Source organism: Budorcas taxicolor, chromosome 13 (assembly GCF_023091745.1).
Source record: "Budorcas taxicolor isolate Tak-1 chromosome 13, Takin1.1, whole genome shotgun sequence".
In the NCBI taxonomy this organism is placed as follows: domain Eukaryota; kingdom Metazoa; phylum Chordata; class Mammalia; order Artiodactyla; family Bovidae; genus Budorcas; species Budorcas taxicolor.
In genome coordinates this window covers 74,974,618-74,987,965 of record NC_068922.1, presented here as the reverse complement: position 1 = coordinate 74,987,965, position 13,348 = coordinate 74,974,618, and the positions used below count along the sequence as shown (strand labels likewise).

General features: G+C 59.5%; 1 protein-coding gene across 1 annotated transcript; it reads left to right on the top strand.

Annotated features, from left to right (window-relative positions):
- Nucleotides 1-1,462: 1,462 nt before the first annotated feature.
- SLC35C2 (solute carrier family 35 member C2) lies at nt 1,463-11,870 on the top strand. The gene is made up of 10 exons (XM_052650708.1): nt 1,463-1,496; nt 3,924-4,277; nt 4,590-4,740; nt 5,595-5,658; nt 6,159-6,231; nt 6,773-6,941; nt 7,031-7,114; nt 9,331-9,506; nt 10,616-10,745; nt 11,075-11,870. Exons 2-10 carry the CDS (start codon nt 4,158-4,160, stop codon nt 11,203-11,205), a joined length of 1,098 nt encoding a protein of 365 aa, XP_052506668.1. The 5' UTR covers nt 1,463-1,496; nt 3,924-4,157; the 3' UTR covers nt 11,206-11,870.
- The last annotated feature ends 1,478 nt before the right edge of the window (nt 11,871-13,348 follow it).

Below are 13,348 nucleotides of genomic sequence, written 5' to 3'. Positions count from 1 at the left end.
ACCACCAGACCTGCCTCTTGAGAAACCTATATGCAGGTCAGGAAGCAACAGTTAGAACTGGACATGGAACAACAGACTGGTTCCAAATAGGAAAAGGAGTACATCAAGGCTGTATATTGTCACCCTGCTTATTTAACTTCTATGCAGAATACATCATGAGAAACGCTGGGCTGGAAGAAGCACAAGCTGAAATCAGATTGCTGGGAGAAATATCAATAACCTCAGATATGCAGATGACACCACCCTTATGGCAGAAAGTGAAGAGGAACTAAAAAGCCTCTTGATGAAAGTGAAAGTGGAGAGTGGAAAAGTTGGCTTAAAGCTCAACATTCAGAAAACGAAGATCATGGCATCTGGTCCCATCAGTTCATGGGAAATAGATGGGGAAACAGTGGAAACAGTGTCAGACTTTATTTTTTGGGGCTCCCAAATCACTGCAGATGGTGACTGCAGCCATGAAATTAAAAAACGCTTACTCCTTGGAAGAAAAGTTATGACCAACCTAGACAGCATATTCAAAAGCAGAGACATTACTTTGCCAACAAAGGTCCGTCTGTTCAAGGCTATAGTTTTCCCAGTAGTCATGTATGGATGTGAGAATTGGACTGTGAAGAAAGCTAAGCGCCGAAGAATTGATGCTTTTGAACTGTGGTGTTGGAGAAGACTCTTGAGAGTCCTTTGGACTGCAAGGAGATCCAACCAGTCCATTCTAAAGGAGATCAGTCCTGGGTGTTCTTTGGAAGGAATGATGCTAAAGCTGAAACTCCAGTACTTTGGCCACCTCATGCGAAGAGTTGACTCATTGGAAAAGACTCTGATGCTGGGAGGGATTGGGGGCAGGAAGAGAAGGGGACGACAGAGGATGAGATGGCTGGATGGCATCACTGACTCAATGGACATGAGTTTGGGTGAACTCCGGGAGTTGGTGATGAACAGGGAGGCCTGGCATGCTGCAATTCATGGGGTAGCAAAGAGTCGGACACGACTGAGCGACTGAACTGAACTGAACTGAACGGATCTTCTAAGTCCTGAAACCTGATGCCTCCAATATCACTCCCTAGCTGGCTTGAGCTCCCATAGGAAAAAGCCCAGGAGAGATCCAAGCGTTTCCATGGTTGCCCAGCACTGGGTTGGAATAAGGTAAATACTTAAATATATGAGTAGGTGACCTTTTCCTGGCTGCCAGCGGTGCGCAGGGCTCTTGCAGCAAGCACCTTGGTTGACCAGGACCTCGGTTGACAACAGGAGACACAACCAAGGGGGATGCTCAGGCCGGGTTCCTGGGGAGCCAGGACGCGCCCCACGCGGTTTTGCAGACCACACGGGAGGACCAGCCCCCCGCCCCGCCCCGACACGCCCCGCCCCGCCCCCGACACGCCCCGCCCCGGGCCCCGGGCCCACCCCCAGCGGCTTCCGGCAGAAGCGCCCCCCAGTGGCGGCAGTGGGCCTCGAACTTCCGGCAGGAGGATCCAGGCCTGCAGCGCCGGCGGGGCGAGGTGAGTGGGCGCGCGGCGGGCCTTCCGCGCGCTCCCGGGGCTGGAGGGGGACCAGGGCGGGGCTGCGAGCGGGGTCCAGGCTCGGCGCCGCGCGCCGGTGCCGCGGGGCCCGCCCGGGTCATGCTCCTCCCGGGCCTCGGTATCGCGGTCATGGAGGGGCCCGGGCCTCCGCGCTCTCTCCCCGCGGCGGGACCCAGGCGGGCATCGCGCGGACCCGGCCCTGCACTTGGAGAGGCCGCATCCCGCCGTGGGGTCGGAGTCGGGGGGTGGATGGTAAACACGTGGACAAACAAGGAAACGTCAGGTAGTGGGAGGTGCCACCAGGATTAGACGCCCCCCTCCCCACACCCCTACCCCGCCCCGGGCCCCAAGATGTTCAACCGAGCAAAGATCTGTGACCGCGAATACAAAGGACGCAGGCCTGATGTGTTGGACAAATGGCCAGGGGCCAGCGTGGCGGGTGGGGGTGGGAAGGAGATGAGGTTGCAGAAGCTGGCAGAGGCCGGAGGCTGGGAGGCCTTCCCCTCGGGTCTGCTGAGGAGTTGGGATTAACCCTGTGAGGGCCTGGTCTGCTTTCTGTGCTCAGGCCACCTCTGCAGCTGGTTGGCTGCCTCCAGGCTGTAGGAGGAATTGGAAGCAGGGACACCAGTGAGGGGCCTCGTTAACTTTCGAAAAGGTGCTCCCTGTGGGCTGGGGTCCTCAAGGGGACTTTCCGAAGGTGGCGGGGCCTGGGCTGGCTCCTTGAAAGAAGGGCAGGATTTGAACAGTGGAGGGAGCACGTACCTGGCAGTGTTGGAGCCTGTTGGAGCCGGAACCACTCCAGAAGCCAGAAGATATAAGAAGTCAATTCCCAGCAGGGTGCTGACCATCCTGGTGTGGGAGCCCAGGGCGAACCATGGAGAGGGAGTGCCAAGAGATAGCTCCCCTGGTGCCAACAGGCCCCGCAGTTGCCTGTGGGACCTAACAGTCAGTCTCAAGGGGGAGCGGTTCCCACCCCCCACCCCCGGGTTAACAGTTGGCAACATCCGGAGACATTTTTGGTCGTCCCAACTTGCGGGGAAGGGATGCTCCGGGCCCCTAGTGCACAACGACCAGGGATGCAGCTTAACATCCTCCCGTGCACAGACAGGGCTTCTCCCAGCAAAGAATTATCTAGCCCCAAATAGCACTAATGCCACAGTTGGGAAGCCTTGGTATAGAGGAAGGAGCATGGGCCTGGAGTTCTGTCAGAGGTGGGTTTGGTGCCCGCGTGCTCCACTCTGGCCACGTGAAGGAGTCTGACGTGGGGAGCACAGGTTTCCAGAATTTCCCAAAGAGAACCACAGCCTCTGATGTCCTTTGGGCCAGGCCTTGCACCAGCTCCCACAATGGGGAGGGGACATGGTAAGCCAGGCTCCAGAGTACAGAACTGAGTGCTTTCCTTTTAGAAAGGACTGGGGGTGGGGGAGGTAAGATATGTTCGGAAGGCTTCCAGCAAGAGGTGGCATTTCAGCAGGGAGGAGCATGGGGAAGGAGAGACACACAGATGGGGCTGCAGGTGGGTCACACTCGACCTGGGTCCGCCTGGTCTTCCCCCACCCCAGCCTGCACGCTTTGGACGCTTATTAGGCTTGGCTGGATTGATAAGGAGGCAGGGCTTGGTTTTATTGGTTTTCTTTGGCTGAGACTTCAAGGCAGGCACTGCCTCTTTGACAGTAGTTGTTAGAGGCTAAGGCACAGGAGGCATTAGTTTTCTGGTTCATTTTCAGTGCCTCGAAGACCAGATTGGCCCCTGAAAATCACGTGCCCTCTCTCATCGAACCATATAGCAAACACAGGGTGCCAGGTGGCTATAAGCTGTCGTGAACACCACACCTCCTGTGTGCCTGGGGCTCACCACCTGACGACGGGGCACACAGCCGGCTCTCAGGCCTGGCACACGTGATGTCAGAGGAGTAGGGGAGCAGCCATGTCTCGGGGGGCCTGTGGAGGCAGTGCTCCCCCAGGAAGAGCCATCCGAGCTGATGATCAGTAGAACCTGCAGAGGAGGGAATGCAGGGCGTGCAGAGCATTCGGCTCCCTGCGGCAGCAGGGAAGAGCTGGATGTGCCTAGGGAAAAGCAGGCCCTGGGTGAGACAGGGCACCCAGAGCCCAGCCGCGGGGCGGGCCTCCTTAGCCAGGGGCGGGTCTTGGTCTTGCTTTAAGAGCCCTGACAGCTGCTGAAGGGCCGCAGCTGCTCTGGCATGATCACATTTGCATTTTTAAAAGGTCACTTTGGTGTGAATTCACAGAGAAGAGCTCGAGGCGACAGGAGAGTGGAGGTGACAGGTTGCGGGGAGTCCCGTGGCCGGGTCACCCCTGCTCCCTGCAGGCCAGGGCCGGGGTGGCCGCGTTGAGTCACCCTCCCCCTGCCCCAGCCAACCGGCGCGGCCCTTTTCCTCTTTCTAGTCTCAGCCCTGGGGTCCAGCGAGCTGCGTCCACCGTTGATCATGGACAGGGTTGGCTCGGGCCACCAGCCCCGAAGGTGAGGACGGCACCTGGGGCTCCGTAGACGATTCCAGATCATGGAAGCGGCAGCCGGGAGGCGTGCTTGCTGAAAGTCGCAGGCCCAGCCCGACCGGCCCTTCCCGCGGGGCGTCTTCCCGAGAGGTGGTTGCTGCCCCCGCCGGCCAGCGTCTGCGGATGGGGAGGTGCGCCCCCGACGTGGCCTTCGTGTGGAGGGCGGTGCTGACCCTGGGGCTCGTGCTCCTCTACTACTGCTTCTCCATCGGCATCACCTTCTACAACAAGTGGCTGACCAAGGTACGCGGGGCCACGGCGCCCCCTGAGGTTTAGCAGCGGGGAGGCACGGGCTTCAGCCAGCCAGGCTGGGAGCCAGTCCACACCAGTGCTGGGGCAGGGCCTCGCCGGGGAGTCCCCTGAAATACCGGGATGGAGGGGCATCAGGAAAGGGGGAGACTGGGGAGTGAGCCAGGGCAAACGTGGTGGGTCAGAGGGCCCCTCAAACACTGCAGAGGCCCCTGAACCCGCAGCCAGGCCAGCAGGGGTGGGGGGTGCCGGGGGCCAGGGGCGGGCGGTCACGGAGGCGCTCCACTCTGTGCTTGGGCCCCCCAGAGCTTCCACTTCCCCCTCTTCATGACGATGCTGCACTTGGCTGTGATCTTCCTGTTCTCCGCCCTGTCCAGGGCCCTGGTTCAGTGCTCCAGCCACAGGGCCCGGGTGGTGCTGAGCTGGCCCGACTACCTCAGAAGAGTGGCTCCCACCGGTACGTGCCTGCCTGTGGGCCAGAGGGAGGGGGCAGCTCAGAGGGGAAGGAAGGCATGAAGCTGAGCCCTTCCGGGGTCACTCCTCACAGCGTGCTCCCCACCCCTACTGCTGCCTCATGGGGGGCGGGCGGGGATGGGGGAGGTGCAGTGGCTCGACCTTCCCACACCCTTGAACGCGGCACACTCTTGAACACATGCATCACGGCCTGGAGACGGTGGTCAGAGGGCACATCACGGCCGGCCCTGCGACTGGGCGCAGGAGCCCACGGAGCCCAGGGGAGGGACTAGCTGGCAGCCGCGCGGGAGGGCTTCCAGGAGCAGGGGCTGTGGGCTGAAACCGGGGCGGGGCGCGGGTCTCCTCCGAGGGGAGGCCCCAGTGTCCCCGGGAGAGGCTTGGTACGCAGTGTCCCCGGGAGAGGTTTGGTACGTGGGCAGATCTGCCAGGGAACTGAAAGTGTCTCCGGAAGCTGAGCACTCAGCTGTCGGGAGAGGAAGCGGAACTGAGAAGGCAGCTGGCTCAGATACTGGAGGACCAAGTCCTGGTGGTGGTGGCGGGGGATGGACGACAGCGTGTTTCATCCGGAGGGAGGCAGGAGCCAGTCTGCAGAGTTTCCAGTGGGGGGGTCCTCAGGATCAGGTGGACACCCCTCCCTCATGGGGTGGGCGTGGCATTCGTTAATACCCAACAAATGGGAAGCGGTTAGACAGTGGACTGTTGCCCTAACGTTGCAGCCCCTTCTGCTTCAGGGGTGTGGGGCCAGGAGTTAACCCTTCAGCTGCTGGGTGGAAGAGAAAGCTCCAGGAGGGCTCCTACCCGGGCGGGGTGTCCCACGCGTGCCCCATGTCTCCGCAGCACTGGCTACGGCGCTGGATGTGGGCTTGTCCAACTGGAGCTTCCTCTACATTACTGTCTCGCTGTGAGTACTGGGCCCTCTGGCCATCTGTCCAGCAGGCTGGGGCAGGGGGCTGCACCTCCCTGCCAGGTCCCTGCCAGGCAGCGGGGAAGGGGGCACGGAGGGCAGAGGGAGCAGCTATTGCTTATCTCAGGTTCTGCGCTTCAGCGAGCCATGTGTGGCTGCCCCTTCTTTCTCCATTTCTCTCTTCCCTCCTTAATCCTGATCTCCACTAAAGAGCCCGTAAATCACAGGACTCGGGAAGCTCAGTTTTTTTATTGTCTGGTGATAATCAGAGGCCTCCGAGTCAGAAATTCCTTCCGAGTAAAGGTCGCGTGTCAACCCAGACGACTCGCTTCCCTCCTTTGGTCTTTGGTATCGCGTGGGGCCTGCGGCCCTCAGGGAGGTCAGGGGTCTCCCCTGGCCTCCTCCCGCCCCCTGGTGGCGCCGCGTGGGCTCCTTTCCTGGCAGGAAGTCTGTGACGCTGGCTCCAGCAGCATGTCACGGGGACGTCTCCCTTGCAGGTACACGATGACCAAGTCCTCAGCCGTCCTCTTCATCCTCATCTTCTCTCTGATCTTCAAGCTGGAGGAGCTGGTGAGGCCCCAGCTTTCCTTGTGTCCCGCCCGCCCCCACTGATGCTAAGAATAGAAAGCGGGAGCTGCTCAGTGGCTTCCCTGCCTGTGACCAAGGAGGCAAGCCCAGCTCAGTGGCGCTCTGTCCCTGGGGACAGACCCGGGGCGCTGCTGGAGAAGATTTAGGGACCGGTGTGGCAGGCGCGGTGGCTGTGGGAGACGAGGTTCAAGGACGTGGGGCTGGGGCAGTGGTCCGGGGGGGCCCTGCTGTGCAGCTGGGGCCCTTCATGTGCTGGGTCCTGGGGGGCGGTGGGGCCACGTGGGGACCTAGGGCCGCTGTAGGATAGCACTCCTGCCATGTTTCAGGGTCTGGGGTCCATGCCAACCGGGTGTCAGCCCTGGTAACATCGAAGGGAAGGGACCAGCCAGGACCCCAGGGTGGGGCAGGTAGGAGGCCTTGCCCCAAGGGCAGCCAAGATGGTCACTGACCCCCAGTCTCCCAGGCGTGATGAACTTGAGACCCCCGAGTTGATTGCAGCTGCTCCCTGACCCTGTCCTTTCAGCGTGCGGCGCTAGTCTTGGTGGTCCTCCTCATCGCCGGGGGCCTCTTCATGTTCACTTACAAGTCGACGCAGTTCAACATCGAGGGCTTCGCCTTGGTGCTGGGTGCCTCGTTCATCGGCGGCATTCGCTGGACCCTCACCCAGATGCTCCTGCAGAAGGCGGAACTTGGTGGGCTCAGGGCACCAGGCAGGGTGGAGGCGGGCAGGGTGCAGGCGGGCCAGGCCGGGCACAACGGCTCACACAAGTCATTTGTGCAGGACTCCAGAACCCCATAGACACCATGTTCCACCTGCAGCCACTCATGTTCCTGGGGCTCTTCCCTCTCTTTGCCGTGTTTGAAGGTACGTGGGGTCATCCACCTTGGGGGGATCTCGGCACAGAGCTCTGATCTCTGCTCGGAGCCCAGCACTGTGGTAGCTGCGGAGGTTCCAGAGATTAGTGATGGTGGTCCCGACCCTGGCAGTGCCTGGTTTGGAGGCTGGACAGATACTTAAACCAAGGGGCTAGAATCTCGCAGGATAAATGCTACTGAGAAGTCACATGTAAAACACACCAGGCGGTAATGATGGTAAATGCACACAGCGCTAAAAGTATACCAGGGCTGTTCTGATTGTTCTAAACATAGTAACTCATTTAATACTCCCCCCAAACCCCATGTGCCAGTACTAGGACTGCCTCATCTTGCAGATAAAAGAAACTACGGCAGAGAGAAGTCAAGTTAGCCTTGCTCAAGGTCCCCGTAGCTCATATACCAGCCGGCCCCTCTCTTAACCACGATGCCCTCTTTCTCTTAGTTGGAGTAGAGTCATGAATGTCCAGGTTGGTGGGCCAGAAAGGCAAGTTGAGGCTTCCCAGACAGTGCATTTTTGGAGAATGAATGGGATTTTGACCCCCCGATGAGGGCGGGCACCCCAGGAAGTGGGAACAGGAGGTTCAGGCATGAAGAGGTGTGTGGGATTGGCCTTGGCTGTTTCCCGGTCAGGGAGCTGGGGAGTGAGGAAGGGGCGGGTTCCTTCCCCCTTCCCCGCCTCACCCCCCAGGGAAGAGTCAGAAGGATGTGTCTAGCCTGGGCCGGGGGAGGCTACCATGTTCCTCTCCCTGATGTTTTGGAATTGGTCTTCGTCCTCTGTCTGTTAATCCTTCCTCCCAGAGTCCCTTCTGTCCTCAGGGTCATCACAGAGAATTCTGTCCCACATCCATTTAAGTTTCAAGCAGTGAAGCGTCTCAAACCTCTCGGAGAAGATTATTCTGCAGCTCCGTTGTCCAGGAAACTTGTGCTCTGCAGCCTCATTTTTTTTTTTTCCCCTGTTTTAAAATCTCTTTCCATCCCCTCCTTATGCCCCTCACCAAGCGCCACACTCTCCCTCCCTTCCCAGATGTTTACACCATTTCCCCATCTCTGCAAACTCTCACCCGAGAGCCCCTGGTAGTCATCACTTAGCAAAGCTGCATGGATTTAGCTTCTTTAATCTTTTCTGGTAAATTAATCCCCCAAGCGCCTTCATTACTTATGTTGCTCTTCCCCGAATTCCCTTCAATTTGCCGACGCCTTTGCAGTGCTGCCGAGCCCAGCACCAGACAAGATGTCCTGCGTCAAAAGGCTGTGTGCCCGGGGGACTCCGACATTCTGCTTCTCCTCAGTGCTTCCCTCCAAAAGCCTCCTCGGCCAGCCTCCCGCTCCCACGAATGTCCATTTGCCGCGTCTAGGGCTCACCTTCCCACTGGCTTCTACCCCCGGGAGCCTTTCCTGTTCTCTCAGATGGGCAGTGCTGGAGACCCAAGGGTCCTCTGAAAGTCTGGGCACGACTTGGTGTGTGGAGGCCTGTGTGGGTATCTCTGGAACAGGAGCCATGGTTTTGTCGTCTCTTTGAACGTGTGTATGTTTACTTTTTGAGAACTGTTCATCAAACTGTACTGTCCAGTCTAGTCCCTTTTGTTTTGTCAGTGGGGAAACGGTGGTCCAGAAAATGGCACATGTCTTGGCTACATCCCACAGCTCTGTAGTTAGATGGAGGAGGTTTGTATGGATGGAGTTTTGTCCCTGGACCCACCTGGAGTGAAGGGCCTCCTCCAGTGGCCCAGGGCACTGACAGTTCTCATGTAGCAGGTGCCCCATCTTCTTTGGGCCATGGGGTCTCACAGCTGCCAAGGCCACAGGAAGTCACAGCCCTCCCCACCGCCTCCTCCCCAAAGACGGGTGGTACACAGGGTGTGAAGGAGCAAGGTGCTTCCGCCCAATGCCCGCTGTGTGCCAGGCCCCCGCTCTAGTCCAGAGGCTCAGAAGCCTCCATCAGTCCCTGTTAGGATCCTTGGCTTGTATTGCCCCCGGGCTCCCTGGCAGCCAGCCCTGCTTCCTGGTTTCCCCAAGTCCCTGGCCATCTGCCTGAGATTCTCTGACGCCTCCTGTCCCAGGACTTGGGGCCTCAGACAGGTGGCGGGTGCAGGGAGGGTGGGGTGTAGCCGTGGCAAATCACACCCAACGGCTGGGTGGGGTGAGGCCGCCCAGACAGGCACACCCAGGACGTGGCCCCCCGCTCTCTCCCCCCGTTGCTTCCAGGTCTCCATTTGTCCACATCTGAGAAAATCTTCCGTTTCCAGGACACAGGGCTACTCCTGCGGGTGCTTGGGAGCCTCTTCCTTGGCGGGATTCTCGCCTTTGGTTTGGGCTTCTCTGAGTTCCTTCTGGTCTCCAGGACCTCCAGCCTCACTCTCTCCATTGCCGGCATTTTTAAGGTACAGTCTTGGAGGCGACCCCAGTCCTGTCTTAGAGGGGAGCCTGTGTCCAGCAGGTGTCCCAGCTCCTGCCCCAGCTCCTGCTTCCCAGACTCCTGCAGGGAAGAGACGGAAGTGCCTGTCTCACCTGGCAGTCCGTCCATCATCACCATGGCCCGGAGTGGGCGGAGGGGGAGAGTGGGGACAGCCCTGCTTCACAGATGGGGAAACAGACATGAAGAGCTTCCCTTACCCAGGGATATGCAGCTAACAGGTAGCCAGGCTGACTCCACTAGGCCTGGGACATGTTTACATCTTACCAAGAAAGCCAACTCTGGTCATGAGGCAGCAGCCTGGAGTCAGGATTGAGAAGCCCCCAGTCAGACTCATCAGCATAGGGTCCTGTGCTTGGCAGTGATTGATTGACAGTGTCTGCCAGGAGCACAGTGAGGGATGGTTCTATCACGAGGGCCCTGCGGCTGCTGATCCTGCCTTTACCGCTGTCTAGGAGCCCCAGCCGTCTCCTTGCGTCTCCTCTCCCCTTCCTCCCCCCATCATCAGTCACTGCTTCTTGCTCAGGGCAGTGGACAGGCAGATCCTGACCCTGGAACAGTGTTCCCTGAAACCAGCAGCACAGGGCTCCCTGAGGGTCTCGCCCACCCAGTGATGACGCATGAGCTGTGTTTCTCAGAATGTCATCTGATCAGTCCCCTTTGCACCCAGTGCTTACGAAGAACCTTGTGACCAATGGGTCCTGTAGAGCCCAGTGTGACTGTACCCCGCCCCACGGCACCAGAGGTGCTCCGTGCACAGGTGCTTCTGGAAGGACAGCTGTCCTTCCTGCCTGGACTTGCTACTGTGTGTCCCCAGCCTGGATTCGGTCTGCCTCTTCCAGTCCAGACAGAATTCTGTAAAAACCACCTCCCCTCTGTCCACAGTAACACAGAGCCGGGGAGGCCTCAGGCTGGTCCCCGAACTCCAGGAGGCTTCCCCCTTTGCATTGCAGGGAGTTTGGGCAGGTCTGCCTCTCCCCTGTAGTGTGACGGCGCCCCCAGGCCCCACCTTCCTTGCCAAGGAGCGCCCCCCGCCCTGGCCATGAGCACGCCCCCTCCCTGCCTCTCTTCCTGCAGGAAGTCTGCACTTTGCTGTTGGCAGCGCATCTGCTAGGTGACCAGATCAGCCTCCTGAACTGGCTGGGCTTTGCCCTCTGCCTCTCGGGAATATCTCTGCACATCGCCCTCAAAGCCCTGCATGCCAGAGGTACCCAGAGCCCCTTTCGGAAGCCTGTCTCCTGGTGACCCTCTCCTCCTGGATCTCCCCTCCGCCCATCCCTGCCAGGAGGAGGCAGGTGGCTCTCAACCCCCCAAGCCATTTGCAATCTGGTCTGGTCAGTTCAGCTGCCCCTGCCCTGCCCGTTCCTCTAATTCAGGGAGTTCGCCTGGTGATTTGGCCACTGCCACTCCTCTGAGAAGTTGCGGGGGTCATTTCCAGGGAGCGGGTGGGGGCCTGGGTCCCTCGGCACGCTCTCCTGTCAGGCCAGGGCAGGCAGACCCTTGCTGGGTGTGTGATGCTGCTGTCTCTGTCCCCAGGTGACAGTGCCCCTAAGCCCCTGAAGGGGCTAGGCTCCAACCCCGACCTGGAGCTGCTGCTCCGGAGTAGCCAGCCGGAGGACGAGGACAACGAGGAGGAGGAATACTTCGTGGCCCAGGGGCAGCAGTGAGCAGCCGGGGGACCAGTCAGCAGCTTGGGGACCCGGGTGGTTCCTCCTGGCCGCCGGGCAGCAATGGGCCCAGCATCTCCTGGGCCAGGCCTTGGAGGGCATGCAGCCGGTGCTGGGGCCGGGGCAGAGAGCTGGTGTGCCAGGTGGGCGCCAGGCCAGCCTTGGGCCTGGCCGGAGCGGGGGTCCAGCGGCGCTGGTGTCGCCGCAGGAGCAGGGAGTGGGCTGTTGCAGCCGCTCGCCAGGCTCTGAGAGCCGGGATGGTGATTTTAGAGAGAAGACAGGTTTCCAGGGGGCTGGGCTTGGACTGCAGTGCAGTTAGGGATGGGAGGTGGGGACGCTGGGGCCCCGTCACCTGGAGACTGTCCTTTCTCTGCAAGCAGACCTATTTATAGCTTGGAAATAAAGGGTTTCCGGTCCACTGGCCACCTTGTGTTGCCTGGAGGTGTAGGGGCGGGGGGGGGCCCAGCCTCCCCGCTTCCGCCTCCTTCAGCGGACTCGCCCGTGTCTCTGGTCTCCTGTCGGAGCCCCAGAGCCCTCTCTTGGGGCCTCGCCACACCTGCAGGCAGCGAAGAACAGGTACTGAGTTTCATATTCTGGGGACTGTAGTGTTTTCACAGCCTGATTTGAATATTGACTCTCGTCATTCACTGTGTGACCTTAAGCAAATTACCTAACCTCTCTGAACCTCAGTCTTTTCATCTGTGGAATGGGGATATGGTTATCTCAGAGGTGTTCTAAGGACTGAGTCATGTTGGTAGCAGATCGAACGCTATTTTCGCACATATTCTGAAAGTCCTTTGACAACCATGGAGCCAAGACCCTAAGTGAGCAGGCATACTAAAATTCACAGCCAGCTCTGTGTGTCTATACGTGTGTCTATGGGACATGTATGGAGGGGTTATGGGCCTCTGGGACCTGAGCCTTCCGCCCACCTGCCCACTAGTCTGCAGTCTTCTTTATAAAATGGAGAGAGAGGAGAGGAGATGCCCCTCTCTACGCTGCTGCCCTGCCTGGGAGCGGGCAGGCGGGTGGTCCTTCTGGGCCCCAGTGTGCCCAGCACTCACAGCAGGTGGCGCCACCGCACCAGGCTTTGGCTCCGGAAACCGCCCGTCCCCGGGCACCGGCCAGACCCAGGCAGAGTCCTGGGAGCAGGACCCGCCCTGGTGCCTCCAGGTAGAGGGACTTGTTAGGAGTTGGTCTAATCAGATCAGAGCCAGAACAGCCCCGCCCATCAAGTCCAGGAGAACGTTAATATTTTAGAAGCAGGTCGACAGACTTTCTCCGTGAAAGACCAGATAGTAAATATTTTCCGTTCGGGGGCCATATTGTCCCTGTTGCAGCTCCTCAAGTCTGCCTTTGTGGCAGGGAAGCAGCCACAGACAGAGATACAGAAGCGAAAGGGCGGGGCCGTGTTCCAGGGAACGCTCCCTGCAAAACCAGGATTCCACCTGCATGCTGGAGTTTGCCGATCCCTGCTGTAGAAGAAGCCTTAAGAATGACTTTGAGTCCCATGCTCAGTCTTAAGACTAGGAAAACTGAGGCCCAGGAGGGGCCAGTGAGTAGCCTGAGGCCCCCAGAACTTCTGGGCCCAGGAGGAATTAGAATCGAGGTCTTCTGCCGCCAGCTCAGTTTCACAGCGCAGACTTCTCCCGCAAATGGAGGTGTGACACCCAGGACTCCCCCGAGGCGGTGTCTTATCTGGTTCCTGCACCTCCACCCCCGCCCTCGGATTCTGTAGGCTCAGAGGGTAGGATTAAAGGAAGCTTGTGCTCCACACCGCTGATGTGGGAAGAGCCAGCAGACAGGAGGGGCTGGGGCCTCCACCTCTGCCAGAGAGTCTGCTTGGGATGCAGGATGCTTGGGCGGTGGGAAGAGGCTGCCAGAGCCCCGCTGGCTCAGGTGGATGAGAGCTTCCTGTCTGCTCCCCACTCCGTCTCCCTCTCCCCGCACAGGGAACAAGTGCTGTCTGGTGCAGTAATTACAGGGTGCAGAGCAGGGGCCCCACTACCAGAACGTTGGGTTCCGTGGCGGTCCCTCACTTAGCACCAATTACCAGCCAAGCCTAGAGGAGGGGCCTCCCCTCTCCTCCTCCCCCTACCAGACCCACCCAGTCGCCTGGCCTCCCAGGTCAGACAGCGTCACC

Coding starts and splice junctions, on each gene's coding strand:
- SLC35C2 (XM_052650708.1), top strand. CDS start 4,158: ATGGGGAGGTGCGCCCCCGACGTGGCCTTCGTGTGGAGGGCGGTGCTG. Junction 4,741..5,594: donor CAGAAGAGTGGCTCCCACCG/GTACGTGCCTGC, acceptor ATGTCTCCGCAG/CACTGGCTACGGCGCTGGAT. Junction 9,507..10,615: donor CCATTGCCGGCATTTTTAAG/GTACAGTCTTGG, acceptor CTCTTCCTGCAG/GAAGTCTGCACTTTGCTGTT.